This window comes from Staurois parvus, unplaced genomic scaffold, assembly GCF_062004578.1.
Source record: "Staurois parvus isolate SC_StPar_1 unplaced genomic scaffold, SC_StPar_1.0 ptg000900l, whole genome shotgun sequence".
Lineage (NCBI taxonomy): Eukaryota > Metazoa > Chordata > Amphibia > Anura > Ranidae > Staurois > Staurois parvus.
This window is the reverse complement of record NW_028318696.1, coordinates 1,002,423-1,018,825: the sequence shown is the minus strand read 5'-3', so window position 1 is coordinate 1,018,825 and position 16,403 is coordinate 1,002,423. Positions and strand designations below refer to the sequence as shown.

The window sequence follows — 16,403 nt, the reverse complement described above, 5'->3', positions numbered from 1 at the left end:
AGTGACTTGTAAGCAAAAAAGCTTTAATATATAGTCTAAAAAAATCACTTATTTTTATACAAACTTTTTAAAACTTCTGCCGGCCATGGTAGCACTCAGCGGAACAACTGCGAGCTTCCAGGAGAGAAAACAGTTAATGCAAGGCAGCTTATGTTACGGGTAGCGATGCAACATCTGGAACAGTTTAAGTGTCTGGGAGGACTTTTGGCGGAGGCCTATGCTGCTTCCACATGGAGGCTGCTGGATGCAGAGCCCCCCAGCCTCTTAACCCCTCCTCTCTCACTTCCTGTAGAGCCACAAATGTGCTCCGGAGGCTGCGAGCATTTCAATGCCACGTCACAGGAGCCTGGATATCCCTGGGCTCGCTCTGCAGCATCCACTCCTGCAGCGATATAGGGAAGCCTGGTAAGAGCCGCAGCTGGGGTTGTTTTTGGGTAGGTAATCTGCTTGCGACCTCCTCCTACAGCATGAACGGGGATCCATAGAAAGGGTGGGTGCTGGGGTGAGGCTCAGGATAAAAGTAAAGTGCAAGAACAGCATTGCTTTCTGGTTACCTAATGCACGATAAACACACCGGAGAAAAGTATTCCATCCAGTTATTTATGGGAGAGTCTCTGTATGGATTTAGGATGATTGTTGAGAATGCTGTATGAGTGTTATGGAGAAAGGGGAATTCAACACTAGGTCTAAGTGTGAGTGGAGCTGAGTCCGCCCTCACTTTTTTCGTAAGCGAGACAGAGAACGTAGTATAAAAACTGGAGCAATGCAAAAAAAACAAACAAACAAAAAAAAAAACTTTACTTACAGATTACAAAAAAACTGCATGCTGCCTTTTCCCTGCTGCTTGTAACTACACTCAGAGAGGGCAGCTAACAAATTCTAGGTTTAGAGAATTCTCTACCCTTCCCTGCATCTCCCTCATGAGATCTGCCACTGCTACTTCTAATCTCAGCACTGCAAGGAGTCACGGCAATTCTTTGCCGCCAGAATCTGGTGATGCATGCTTGAAAGGACTTTCAATTATTTTTTCTATGGGGAACATCCAATACAAAGTTTGGGATGAATAATTATTGCTTTATAGTATCAAGTGATACTTTAGTCAATTACATCTGCTGAATGATCAGGGTTACAGCTGGCTGCCCAGTAAGATTCAAATCTGTCAAATTAATGAGAATTAGCTATATAATATGAAAATTGGATAGGATGTAATCTGAATGTTGTCTTTTTTTTGTTGGGTCAGATAAAAATCTGTGAATGGCTCATTTAATGCTCACAAATTATGATGTTCACTAGTGCACTGATCTGAGTGTCACAAAGTAAATGAGTAATGTAGTGTGTTAAGAAAAAAAGCAATAAAAAGCCATCACATCTTGCAAACCTCCTCACCTTTCTTTACAGATTCAGAACTGTTCATCAAAGTCGTGATCACTAGAAGAACTGTTCAAGTCTCTTTTCAAACCTGCCCAGCAGTAGCAAAACCTGAAATTCTTTCTTTTGTTACATCTGAGTGAAAAAAAATAGTCCTGTCCATGCCAGGCTAAAAGTGCACAGAGGGGTTAAAAGCCATTGGGGTCACTTATGAAAACTGGATAAAAATATAAATGTGGCTGTCTCCCATAAAAACCAATTTGGATTTATCTGTCATGCTGTGTGACAGTAGGAGAGGTACTACAGAACACAGTGCCACTTCAAGTTTTCTTTGATCCACTTTTCATAATCCAGCCCCTTTGTTGCATTTGCTAATCAGACGGTTTGCTTACTCCACTTGTGCTCTAGATTTGAGAAAATCAGGTCTAGTGAGGATAGCAATATAAAGGGTTAACAGGACCTCAGGGTCAGCCTTAGATGCCAAGGTCAGTAAATTGCTAGAGGCGAATTACTAGAAGTTAGTTTGAAGATTTAACTCCGCTAACAAAGGCGGGTGCACATCTGGCGGTCGAAGGGGCACAAAGACATGACTATTCTGCAGTTCTGAGAGGCACAGGAAGTGGCGAGGAATTTTCTTGAGCGCGCCGGCTGGGATTCTGCAATTCAGAGCCTGACCCCGTTCTCCCAGTGTTCAGACTACGTGTTCGTTGGACAGTGAGTGAACAGTAGTCTACACACTGGTTAAACTGGGATGGACATCAGCCTACATGAAGACACACAGGACCTCAATGAAGATAACAGGAGACACATGGCAAGCAGATGTGTGTGAGCTAATGCTAGAATGCCACTGCCTCTTCTAAAAAGACACTCCTGTTTTTTGTTTTCCAATCGTACAGCGACATTCTAAATAAAATCTGTTCTTATGTTGTGTAACTATTTCATGTTATTTAGGTGTTGGTTTCATCCCGAAGACTGAAGCTACAATTACAGAACTGCTGTTTGCTATCTAAATACTTCACTAGTCCAAAAACAGTGTATAGAATATGTCACAGAATTAAAGGTTAAAGGGAAGACTGCAAATGTGACCAGAGCCAGTCAACCCAGTTCTGCATTATCAACTGTCAAACTCTAATGGCTCTCCAAGTCACTGAGCCCTCCTTGTCCCACTTTATTTTGCTGATCACCATGAGGGATCACAATAGGACCTCATATGCCTACTGGGTGTTTAGCCCCGATGCATGAGATTCCAGTGTTTTGTGTGCACTTGTTTCTGTACAGATATGGAGTCTCCTTTTAAGGCCCCATGCACGCTGGGTGTTTTTGCCCTGATGAATAAAATCACGGCATTCTGCTTCAAGCAGATAGTACAGGCGCACCATTCAGCCCCACTACCAGCAGCCTGTAGAAATCTAAAGAAAGCTGAAAACTGCTGCGGATAGAGTGTACTAACGCTCAGGGCAGCATGTGTCCAGGGACAAATACTGAGAATGCAAGCAGTCTGCATTCTGGGCATTCATCCCTGGGCACATGCTGCCCTAAACGTTAGTAACACGCCATGTACTGTCCAGCTGCAGAAACTTTCAGTTTGAGTTCCACAGGCTGCTGGCAGCAGCGCTGGATGGTGGACCTGTGCCATCCACTTGCAGCAAAATGCTGGGATCTTGTGCACCTGGTGTGCATGGGGCCTTAAAAGAAGACTCCATACCTGCACAGAAAAAAAATGGCTGCTGCAGTCACCCTGACCTTACTGCAGCTGCAGACACAAAACCTGCAACATCCTTAAGAGACATGCAGTGCATCTGAACAACATTTTGAGGTTAAGCTCCTCTTGCACAACTTCAGAGAAAACAAAAATTACAAAATTAAAAAAAAAAAAAAAAAGACAAAAGTCGGTTAAACAGGTAAATGTATGGGCAACAGGATATACCTAAGATTTTTTTCACTGTTCAAATGAGAAGTTAAACTTCAAAATGTAACCCCCAGATGTGTTTTACGGTTAAGTGGGTGCGCCCCTACTCTCTTTATTAAAGACAACTAAAGGATCCATCAGCCCAATGACACAAGGGAAAAATGGCCCAGTGTTCTGGAGTCAATGTTCTACAATAAATCTTGGTCTATCGTAGTATTTGGATTCATCATTATATGCACAGCGACGGTCAGGATACACTCTGGGAATACACGGCACTACACTAGTTTAACATGCCAGGGTTTATTAGTTAAACAAGTTACTTTGAAGAGTAAAGATTTCTCTTCTCATTTAACACATTAACCTCTTGCCGACCGCGCATAGCCGAATGACGGCTTCACCGCGGCCGGCCAGTTCTGAGTGGACGTCATATGACGTCCTCCCAGAACGCGCTCTCCTGCGCGCCCCAGGGGGCGCGCACCCGGCGATCTCCGTGATCGCTGTGTCCTACGGACACAGCTGATCACGTGATGTGGTGAAAGGCCGATCCCACCGGCCTTTTACCACGTGATCAGCGGTGTCCAATGACACGCTGATCACAGGGAAATGCAAGTGCCGGTTCTTGGCTGCACTTTCCTCACGCTGTCAGATCGTGAGGAAAGTACTGCCGAAAACCGGCAGTTGTCAGAGCGGGGATCGGCACCGATCATCAGGGCACTGATGATCAGTGCCCTGATGATCGGTGCCCAGCAGTGACACCCGCAAGTTCCGCCCAGCAGTGCGCCCACTAGCCCCGCCCACCCGTTCCCAGCAGTGCACCCACCTGTGCCCAGCAGTGCACCCACCTGTGCCACTCTGCAGTGCCACCCACCTGTGCCCAGAAGTGCCACCTACATGTGCCCACCCACCTGTGCCCACCAGTGCCACCCACCTGTGCCCACCAGTGCCACCCACCTGTGCCCACCAGTGCCACCCACCTGTGCCCACCAGTGCCACCCACCTGTGCCCACCCACCAGTGCCGCCCGCCAGTGCCACCAGCCAGTGCCACCAGCCAGTGCCACCAGCCAGTGCCCAGGGGTTGTGCCAGTCAGTGCCGCCAGTCAGTGCCCAGAAGTGATGCCAGTCAGTGCCCAGAAGTGATGCCAGTCAGTGCCCAGAAGTGATGCCAGTCAGTGCCCAGAAGTGATGCCAGTCAGTGCCGTCTATCAGTACCCATCATCAGTGTCACCTATCAGTGCCGCCTATCCGTGACCCCTAATTAGTGCTGTCTATCAGTGCCGCCTATCCGTGCCACCTCATTAGTACTGCCTATCAGTGCCCTTTAGTGCTGCCTATCAGTGCCCATCAGTGCCGCCTATCAGTGCCCATCAGTGCCGCCTCATCAATGCCCATCAGTGCCGCCTCATCAATGCAAATCAGTGAAGGAGAAAAAATACCTGTTTGAAAAATTTTATAAAAGAAATAAACTTTTTTTTTTTTTTCAAATTTTTTGCACTTTTTTAATTTATAGCGCAAAAAGTAAAGCGCCCAGTGGCGATTAAATACCACCAAAAGAAAGCTCTATTTGTGAGAAAAAAAATGATCAAAATTTCATATGGGTACAATGTTGCATGACCGCGCAATTGTCAATCAAAGTGCGGCAGCGCTGAAAGCTGAAAATTGGCCTGGTAAGGAAGGGGGTATAAGTGCCTGGTAGGCAAGTGGTTAAAGCTGAACTCCAGGAAAACTGCTAAATACGCAGGTTAAATACATATTAGGGAGAACTTTTACCTGCCAGTAAATGTTTTTAATTTCTGTCCATCTAGTCGTGATATTTACATGGCTCTGCCACACAGCATAGCCCTCTCTGGCAGGACAGGAGACATGTTTTTTTCTGCTGTGGTTAGGTAGTATAAAGCCTCCCTTTCCAGAAACATTTTCCTGTATATACATGTAGCAGCTGATCCTATTGCAGCTCCAGTCTCCTCTGTCTCCTGTTCCACTTCCCTGCATTGCATGCAGATAGTGCACACCCACCACTGCGCCACAAAAGTCACATGATCCCCACCTTTGCAGTATAAATACAAGCATCCCTTCGCCTGTGCCCTCAGTCATTCACAAAATGAATGGAGCTGCTTTCAATCTCAGGCACATACAGCTTACATAGTCCTTTCTCTGGAGCATGAACCACAGGATGGCTCCATAAGACCATAAAAGTCAAGGAGTCACCCTAAAAACTGGAAAGCAGAGCCAGCAATCAGGGGACCATGTGAAACTGCTGGAAAAGGAGTCTTTACAACATGAAGTCCTGAGGTCTGCTACATTTTTTTTTTACCAACATTATTACTTAAAAGTAAAATGTACAGGTCTTGTCCAATGTGAAGTAAGAAGAAGCAGACGGGTTTTATTAGCATAGCTGACTGGCTTCTTGTGCAGATTGTCCCCTCTACCAGTCTGAGCTCTGCTGTACAGGGGCTGCAAGAGGCCAATACCAAGTCAAATTTACTTACACTTACACCGCTTGCATTTAAGAAAAAAAAACAAATACACATATAATGATGTGAGAATATATAGCAGCATCAATGTGTGTCTTTAAAATCTTCATGAAGTTCAGCTTTAACACATCTTTACTAAATAAAACCCAAATCTACGGCAAGTAACAAGTACAGAATCCAAACATTATTAGTCCTCCCACTTTACCTCTTCATCTTTATACCAGGATAAGGACTCTGCTGTCAGCACGAACCAATATTCCTTGGAGCCTCCTTTCATGATGCTGATGTTGTTGATGGTCAACCAACCTCTCCTGATCACCTGAAGAGAGAAAGAGGGGAAAAATGTACAACATGGGGGATGGGAGATAGAAAACAAAAGGGTGGTAGGCACTCTACTAGTTTATTTCTGTAAAATCCTTATTAAAATCAGAACTTGTGCCACTAGGCCCTAGCAATAATAACAGGAGAAAAAAAAACTCCTTTTTGTCCCTTGCAATCCCATCCAACAGACACCTAGTACAGATAGAACAATGAAAGCATACTGGCAGGGGCGGACTGACAACTCATGGGGCCCCTGGGCAATAGGGGATCATAGGGCCCCTGTGTCCTTGCCCAAACTCAAAAAAGCCACCAGGGGCATCTTATGGGGCCCCCTACTGACCCCAGGCCCTCGGGCAGTGCCCGAGTTTCCAAATGGTCAGTCCACCCCTGCATACTGGTTACTAATCAGCAAGCCCATGAGTGTCTGTGCTCCAAGTTCAATGAAACTTGCTTGGAGACGGACACATTATGGGCAAAACGATCCAGATAATTTTGTTAGAGGAAGACTCTGAAAACCAAAAACTAGAACTGACAGACTACAACATATGTAATCTTTTAGATTTTGCCCAAAGTTCCACTTTAAGACCAAGATGGCTTAAAGTAACCCAATTCAAAAAGCTATAGACATTAAGTAAAATTCAGCTATTGTCATTTAAATTAAACTCCCCTAAGCTGCTGAAAAGTTAATTCTACATGCTCCCTCCTTTTGCTGTTGTAGTGAAACAACTGCTTGTATCAACCATCAAAATTCTCCCTTTTCATTTACTTAAACATTAAAAAAAAACAAAACCCAAAAAAACACTTAAATGATGATTATTACTGGCACAAACCATCACATTTCTGTAGCCCATTATGGTACATAAGGTTTAGAATCAAACCTGTATGCCAGGTTGCAGAAAAGTTTGGCCATAGAGGTGCTCAATGACAGCCAAGTCTCATAACCAACAGGTCTACAGCCCAACTTGCTGCAAACAGTATGGAGGCACAGAGGATAAGAGCAGGCCTGAAGCACCACATTTCCAAAATATTATCAAGACTTCATCACTGGTAGGGCCAAGCACAGGATCTACACCCTCCAGATATAGATATATAGATATATATATATTGTTTTTTTCTGAATTCTTTATTTGGCTTTATTTTCTACATAGGATCCTGTTCTAGTTACGCCCAAGAACTATATAAAATTAAAAAAAAAAAAAAACATAAAAAAAAGAACTCTTGGAGTTACGCAGATAATTTCTGGGCAGGCAGGGAGCTTCAGATCTTTACAGAAATTTCACTTAGTAACCATAAAAAACAAAAAAAACCCCAAAAACAACCAATCTATAAACCAAGCTGATTGTACAGTCATTGAAATGCCTCACCTCCAACACCACAACACCACCAGTTCCCCTAACATTTCCAGAAATCAGTCCGCTGTTCATAGAGATCACAGAGAAATTTTGGCTCAGAGCAATGTCAGGGATCTGCTTCCGCACAGTGCAGCTCTTTTTAGGAGTTCCTGCAGCATATATTTGCCCTATTTTCCCTCCTTCGCCACTCTATAGAGCCACTGGGAACAAGGGAAAGAAGCATTGCACAAGCTTTCTGTAGTAGTATCTTAGAATACCCAGTCTCCAAATCCATATGACATCACTGGGGCATCCGTAGAGCACCAGCACTGTCAAATGAGAGGAAAGGGAGAAAATTGCATGGGTACGCAATACTGGGTGACTGACCTACGTAAAGAAATACTTGCTGCTGCAGTAGAAGGAACTTAAAGCCAACCTATTACTTTGCCCTACAGGGATAAAGCACAAATTTGCTTCAAATTTGTCAGTTATATATAACAGAGCGGTACACGCTGCAGGGCCATCACCATCATCTGTGGTTTACTACCTAGGGAGAGTGACCCCAGAATAGGCATATGATTATATGTCCTGACACCTGAAATGCACATACAGTCATGGCCGAAATTGTTGGCACCCTTGATATTTTTCCTGAAAATCAAGTATTTCACACAAAAAAGGTATTGCATTAACACATGTTTTGCTATACACATGTTTATTCCCTTTGTATGTATTGGAACAAATATAAAACAGAGGCAGAAAAGCAAATATGACATAATGTCACACAAAACCCCAAAAATGGGCTGGACAAAAGTATTGGCACCCTTAACTTAATATTTGGTTGCACACCCTTTGGAAAACATAACTGAAATCAGTCGCTTCCTATAACCATCAATAAGCTTCTGACACCTCTCACCCGGAATTTTGGACCACTCTTCCTTTGCAAACAGCTCCAGGTCTCTCTTATTGGAAGGACACCTTTTCCCAACAGCAATTTTAAGATCTCTCCACAGGTGTTCAATGGGATTTAGATCTGGGCTCATTGCTGGCCACTTCAGAACTCTCCAGCGCTTCTTTGCCATCCATTTCTGAGTGCTTTTTGACGTATGTTTGGGGTCATTGTCCTGCTGGAAGACCCAGGATCTTGGACGCAAACCCAGCTTTCTGACACTGGGCCCTACAGTGCGACCCAAAATCCTTTGGTAATCCTCAGATTTCATGATGCCTTGCACACAGTCAAGGCACCCAGTGCCAGAGGCAGCAAAACAACCCCAAAACATCATTGAACCTCCACCATATTTTACCGTAGGTACTGTGTTTTGTTCTTTGTAGGCCTCATTCCGTTTTCGGTAAACAGTAGAATGATGTGCTTTACCGAAAAGCTCTATCTTGGTCTCATCTGTCCACAAGACGTTTTCCCAGAAGGCTTTTGGCTTACTCAAGTACATTTTGGCAAACTGTAGTCTTGCTTTTTTATGTCTCTGTGTCAGCAGTGGGGTCCTCCTGGGTCTCCTGCCATAGCGTTTCATTTCATTTAAATGTCGACGGATAGTTCGCGCTGACACTGATGCTCCCTGAGCCTGCAGGACAGCTTGAATGTCTTTGGAACATGTTTGGGGCTGCTTATCCACCATCCGGACTATTCTGCGTTGCAATCTTTCATCAATTTTCCTCATCCGTCCACGACCAGGGAGATTAGCTACAGTGCCATGGGTTGCAAACTTCTTGATAATGTTGCGCACTGTGGACAAAGGCAAATCTAGTTCTCTGGAGATGGACTTGTAACCTTGAGATTGTTGATATTTTGCCACAATTTTGGTTCTCAGGTCCTCAGACAGTTCTCGTCTCCTCTTTCTGTTGTCCATGCTTAGTGTGGCACAGACAGACACACAATGCAAAGGTTAAGTGAACGTCTCTCCTTTTTATCTGCTTTCAGGTGTGATTTCTATATTGCCCACACCTGTTACTTGCCCCAGGTGAGTTTACAGGAGCATCACATGCTTGTAACATTCTTATTTATCCGCAGTTGTGAAAGGGTGCCAATACTTTTGTCCAGCCCATTTTTGGAGGTTTGTGTGACATTATGTCGAATTTGCTTTCTTTCCTCCCTTTTTTTGTTTTGTCCCAATACACACAAAGGGAATAAACATGTGTATAGCAAAACATGTGTTAATGCAATACGTTTCGTGAGAAATACATGATTTCCTGGAGAAATATCAAGGGTGCCAACAATTTCGGCCATGACTGTACTTGCTCGTCACCAATAAAGTTTGAGGTTGTAAAGCAACAGCAAGTACGATAGCCCAGGAGCACACACCTTTTTTTTAAAAAAAAAAAACAAAAAACAGATATCTTGCAAATTTTCTATCCAGTGTGATTCTGGATGGAAATGCTATGAATTAAGGTAATTGCTGTCCCATATAACTGCATTGTCTTCGGGTGAACAAAGCTTAATACCAAGTGTAAAGCACAGCTCAATAGACACGCAGTCAGATGGGAGCGTAATGGAAGTGTTTTCTTCTACCCAAAACAAAAACATAAAGCTCCTTTAGAATTTAAAGGTGGCTTTCAAGTTTGCCTGCTAACCCCTTCCAAGAGATGTCCTGCAGGATTCAGCCCTGACATTGCCCCTATGATTAATAATATCGGTGACATCTCCTTCATTGTGTAGGCAGTCCATTTTGTAACTTGTGACAAGTGACTGTGAGATAAGACCAGGAATGGGGGACAGGACAGAAAACTCAACAGGTTCAAGCAATCGTGAACTTGGATTCTGCAACAAGACAAACCATTCTTTAGCCACTGAAGGAAAACCACGTTTCATGATGGAATTCAACAGAAAGGTCTATAGGGAGATGCAAATGAGAAAGCATTCCTCCAAGAAAACTACACTAAGAATTTAAACCCATTAGAATTACAATCATAATATAATGCACATTTTTCTAAACCGAATCGTTCATTCATTTTCCTTGATGGAATAAGGCCCACTAGTGGGTGTTAAGTTCCTATAAAATGTGCACCCAGCAATGAGGTCCCCCCCCTTTCTTTTAACTTTTTAGGATAAGTTTGCCTTTAGGAACATGATAAACCTGTATTTAGGATGTAGCATGTTTCTGAGTATCCTCACACCACCCCTAGAGACCCCCACATCTGTGACAGCTTCCCCACAAACACTTGGTTTAGAGGCTCCAGAGAAGAAAGGGCTGCAAATACACAGACACAGCTTATGTGGGAGGATTTGCTTCATCACTGTGAACGAGGCTTAAGGGACAAGATGTGAATGTGAAAACTTAAATGCTGACTGCATGGAAGTGTTAAGCTCACCTAACATGTTACAATCTGGTTGCACAATCGCCTTTAGATCTACCAACAAGAATGTAGTGCAAGGTCATGTCTTATTGTATAATTTAGATAGGCCCTTTTTAGGCTTGGTAGATCTAAAGCCGATTGTACAAAGATTACATGGTCAGACTGTAATGCGTATGGTGACCCTTAGACCTGTTGGGGTTTGGAGAGATTTAGGTTCACCATATACACAATCCGAATGTACAATGTCCTTTAGGTCTACCAAAAATTATGTAGTAAAGGATCTCTTTGGTTGGATACAGACCAACTGTAGAGATCATCTAGGTTCTCCAACACTGCTCACAAACAACAAACATTTGGAAAAGTGGATGCAAGGTGCTGAAAACCCTCTGTTTGGTAAATGTTTTTAATGGATAATACTGAATGATAATGGTGTGACTGTAAAGATGGGTCGTGGCAGCTTCTGCACACCAAAAAGAGTTTCCAAGATCAACTTGGGTTTAGGATATGTAGAAGTGAATTTAGAATGGAGACGCCACACCTTAATATTCATCTCCAAATACAATTTTATTCCAATGATGGTTTCCAAAGCCAACATGTTTGGGGGGCTCCACCCCTTTCATCAGGGCTTAAGAAAAAGAAAGATAACAATGCATTTAGACTCAATGTTCAGTATGTAGTTGGATGTTAATGGAGCGTTAAGAATATGCTCAGCATCCATTGGCAGCTGCTGGAATACACCTGAATACAGACTTGAATATTGAAGTGACACCAAACTCTGATTTTAAAAAAATATTCTATTTGAGTGTGTTCCCTTTGTTCTCCATGGTCCCACTCTTTTGCTCACTCCTGAGATAGAGTATGGGATTTGTAGTGTAAACGAACCACAAATAATGTGCACTGCTTGCTCCAAACACTCAGAAATGAGAGGGAAAAGGAGACATTCAAGAAAAACAGATAAGGCCTGCAAGTAGTGGATGGGTACGGTTTATTTGGGAGAAGGATATAGTTTAGTGGCATTTTAAAGGCTTTAATCCTAAATGGACATAAAAAACAAAGCACACTTGCCAGATTTACTTTAATTCCAAAAGATGTCACGCCAATCCTTGACTTTTAGGTATACTACCAGAATATATTTTAAGAGGATCATCAGTAAGACCAAAGGGAGCATGGGGGGCAAGAGGCAAAGGGATACAGGGAAAGCCCTAATACTGGTTTTGGGACAAATAAAAAAAGGATTATGGCAATATGGAGAGCAATCTAGTTTAGAAAAGAGGGATTATGTGAAACAGAAGGCATTCAGTAGCAGGAAAGCATGGATTAAAGATACAAAGATTCTTAACAAGAGAAGACACTTAGCAGCGAGCTGTAAAGAAAGGTTCTGGGAAGAGAGGCGATTAGTAGCAAGAGACCTTGGGAGAAATAAAGGGATTATGGGAAAGAATATCTTCAATAGTAGGAGAGCTTGCTAATAGAAAGGGATTTTGGGAAAGTAAAGTACCGTAATAACTGGAGTAATAGAACACAAAAACCTTAAAGTGTCTATACTCAAATACAAAAATGTAATATATTGTAGGTTATCAGTCTTTAGAGGAGTTCTCTACTAGGTTTATTACTTTTCCTCCTTTGTTTTCACCTGGTGATCCTGCCACTAATACACTTTCTGTTCTTGTGTGGTTATGCTCACTCCTTCACAATATCTCTGGAGGGAGTCATTGTTGCCACCCAGGCTGAACTTTACAGGGGTTGTAAAGGCTCAAGGTTTTTTACCTTCTTGTATTCTATGCATGAAGGTAAATAATCTGTGTGCAGCAGTGTTCCCAGCCCCCTCATTACTTACCTGAGCCCCATAGCAATCCATCGATGTGCACAACAACCTCAGTTGTCATGGGTCTTTGCCTCCTCATTGGCTGAGATGCTGCTGTCAGTCAGTCAGTCAGCCAGTGAGGGGAGAGAGGGGGCAGGGCCAACCCTCAGCTCCATTTGTGAATGGACACATGGAGCAGCGGCTTGGGAACCGCCTGCTCTGGTGCCCCCATAGCAAGCTGCCTGTCTATGGGGGCACCCGACAGAAAGGAGGAGACAGGAACGCCAGCGGGGGACCCAAGAAGAGGAGGATCCAGGCTGCACTATGCAAAACCACTGCACACAGCAGGTAAGTATAACGTGTTATTTTACAAATAAATAAACCTTTAGAAATCGCTTTAACAGATTTCTGTTCGCCATGCGTACATACAGTAGGTATAGAAAAGAGTCACCCTCCTTTAAAAAAATTAAATTTGTTGCTTTGCTAAAATGAAGACAGACACAGTTTTTGTTAATTCAGCTGTAAAACAGACTCACAGAATTGGAAAAAGGATCACCCCCACCTAAAAATGATTTGTAAACTCAACCAGGTGTAGCTAATCACACAAAGCCATTTGACTTAACTGTGATCAGCTGTGGTCATTTTGATTATCTCAGCATGAAAAGAGCTTTCCTGGAGCATTTCAGTTGCTGGTCATGCAACTGATGCAAACAACTATGGGTCGGCAAGGCACTGTCACACAATCTCCTGGATAAGTTGTCGGCAAGCACAACTCAGGAGATGGATACAAGAAAATTTCAAAGGCTTTATCAATGCCTAGAAGCACAGTGTAGTCTATTATTGGATGTGTGGAAGGTATCTGGTACAACACAGACCCTCCCTGGATCAAGACGTTGCTCCAAACTAGATGAAAGAGCCAGGAACAAATTGGTCAGAGAGACTACAGCAACTCTGAAACAGTTGTGGGGAGTAGCTGAGTGGACATTGTGTGCATGTGACAACAAATTTCACATTCTCCTCAAATGTGGCTTGTATGAGAGGGTTGCAATAAAAAAAGCTACTCCTCAAAAAAGGCCACATGCAGTCACAACTGAGCTTTGCCAAAAAACACACCTTGAAGATTCTGAGGCCACATGGAAAAAGGTATTATGGTCAGAGGAGACTAAAATTGAATGATTTGGCCTCAACACCAATCAATATGTCTGATGTAAATCCAATACAGCTGACCATCCAAATAACACCATTCCTACAATAAAGCATGGAGGTGGGAATATCCTGTTGTGGGGGAGTTTCTCTGCAGCAGGGACTGGAACACTTGTCAGGATAAAAGAACAAATGGATGGGGCAAATACCATCCAATTCTTGAGGAAAATCTGCTGCCCTCTGACAGAAAGTGGTCAATGGGAAGTTGGTTTACCTTCCAACCTGACAATGACCCAAAGAACACAGCAAAAATGACCACACATGGTTGAAAGAGGAAAAAAGGTGAATGTCCTTGCATGGCCTAGTCAAAGCCCAGACTTAAACCCCACTGAAATTCTGTGGAATGAATTGAAGACTGCAGTCCACAAACAGTCACCATCAAATTTAACTGAACCTGAGCAGTTCTGAAAAGAGTGGGCAAATACTGTAAAGTCTACACTGCGCGCACAATTATTTGGCAAGTTGTATATTTGAGGATTAATTTCATTATTGAATTGACCAAGGGAACAGTAGTTGTTCAACATGTTAATAAACCTCAAACCTGAATATTTAAGAAAGTAAAAGTGAGGTTTTGGCTTTCTTAGGAGGATATCTATGTGTGCACAATTATACGGCAACTATTCGTGTTCAGAATTATTATGCAGCTAAATGAAAAACAAAAATTGTCCCATCTCACTATATTTTCATTTGTTAAAGTGAGAATAATAAACAATTCAAAATTTACAAATAAACATTTCTGACATTTCAAAAAAGAAAATCAGTGACCAACATAGCCACCCTTCCTTTCAATAACAATCACAAGCCTTCCACTCATGGAGTCTGTCAGTTTCTTGACCTGCTGACAATCAACTTTTTGTGCAGCAGCAACCACAGCTTCCCACACAGGGTTCAGAGAGGTGTACGGTTTTCCTTAACAGTAAATCTCCTGGTTAAGAAGGGCCCAATAGGATTTAGGTCAGGTGAGGAAAGGGGGCCATGTCATTCTTTCATCTTTAATGCCTTTACTGGCTAGCCCAGCAGTGGAGTACTTTGATGCATGCGATGGAGCATTGTCCCGCATAAACATCATGGTCTTCTTGAAAGATGCAGACTTTTTCCTGTACCACTGTTGAAAGAAGTGTCTTCTAAAAACTGGCAGAAGGTTTGGGGGTTGATTTTGAGTCCATCTTCAACTCGAAAAGGTCCAACTAGCTTATCTTTAATAATACCAGCCCATACTAGAACCCCACCTCCACCTTGCTGGAGTCTGAGTTGAAGTGGAGCTCTGCGCCTGTTAAGGATTCAGCCACAGGCCCATCCATCTGGTCCGTCAAGAGTAACTCATCTCATTAGTCCAATAAATATTTCTTGACCCAGTCTAGACATTTCAACTTGTGTCTTGTTCAGTGGCAGTTTCAGCCTTTTTTATGTAGCCCATGTCTCTGTGCGCTAAACACCTTGTAGTTCTGGGCACTCCAGGTAGGTTGAAGTTCAGGAATATGACAAGACTGAAGGATAATAGGTTACTGGTAGCTTCATGTTTGATTCTTCTCAAATATTTGGAAGTAAATTTGCATCCTTTTCTCAACACGTTTCTTGTGACATAAATTGCAACAAATTGTTTGATGGTTCTGTGATAACACCCCAATATCTTAGCAATTTCAAGCGTGTTGCATCCCTCTGAAAATTGGAGTTTTTTTTTTTTTTTTTTTACATACTTACCTGTAAAAATCCATTTCTTGGAGTACATCACAGGACACAGAGCAGGCTATTCATGACTATGTGGGTTATATGCCATCTATAGGTGAATGGACACTGGTAGAACAAATCAGAAGTTCTCCCCTATATGAGCCACTATCTTCAACACTCTCCCTGCCAAAGTAATAGTAACCAAAGAAGCCACCTTCCAAGTCAAAGGATTACATTTCTTTACCTGGTTCAAAAGGCGGCCTATGCAAAGACAGCCAATGTCCCAAAGACACAAGGGTGGCCTGAGAGATTGGACCGTCCGTGTTACACCCTGCACGAAATGCCAATCAAGGAGTGAGAACAACGGTCTCTGAGGAAGAAAAATGGATAGATTCGAAATCTGATCATAAAGGGTACTTAAGGTCAGCCCTTACAATCACACATTTCCACAGGTGCCACTTCCTGGTTTCCCACCAGGCAAAAAACATTTCCAGGTCCTGTAATGGAAGTTCCCTGAAGCCGGTTTTCTAGCACTTAAAAATGCTGAGAAAACAAGGTCCAAGACCCCCCGATCTTACCAGACCTGGGCTTAAATAGCCAAGCCTTCAATCCTAGCAATAGTATACAGGATACATTAATGGACCCAAGACAAAAAGGTCTGGGCAGACCGGAAGTGTCCAAGGAGCATCCCCTGCCAGATACACTGTCATTGTATCAAGCCCTCCTAGGCTAGGCTGAGCTACTACTATTATTACTGTTACCTCCTCCTGGACCCTGCACAAAGACACGCCAATAGTTGAAACAGGGGAAGCCATAGATTAGGAGGAACTGGCCCTAAGGTGTTACCAGTGCATCTACAACTATTGCCAATGGGACTCTCAACATGGACACAACCTGTCTAACCTGTTGTAGAACCACAGAAGTCAGTAGATCCACATCTAGAGCTCCCCAACACTGGCAGATTGCCGAGAACGTCTCTGGATGCAGGGACCAGTCTCCCAGTATCAGCTGCTGACCTCTG

The 16,403-nt window shown here is 43.2% G+C and overlaps 1 protein-coding gene across 6 annotated transcripts in view; it reads right to left on the bottom strand.

Moving 5' to 3' along the window:
* The window catches only part of DNM2 (dynamin 2), a 244,936-nt gene that overhangs the window by 53,352 nt on the left and 175,181 nt on the right, over nucleotides 1–16,403 (bottom strand). For all 6 annotated transcript variants that reach the window (XM_089656333.1, XM_089656334.1, XM_089656336.1 and 3 more), the window contains one exon: nucleotides 5,955–6,068. In XM_089656333.1, the coding sequence (XP_089512459.1) occupies nucleotides 5,955–6,068 (114 nt within the window). The remainder of the gene's footprint in view (nucleotides 1–5,954; nucleotides 6,069–16,403) is intronic.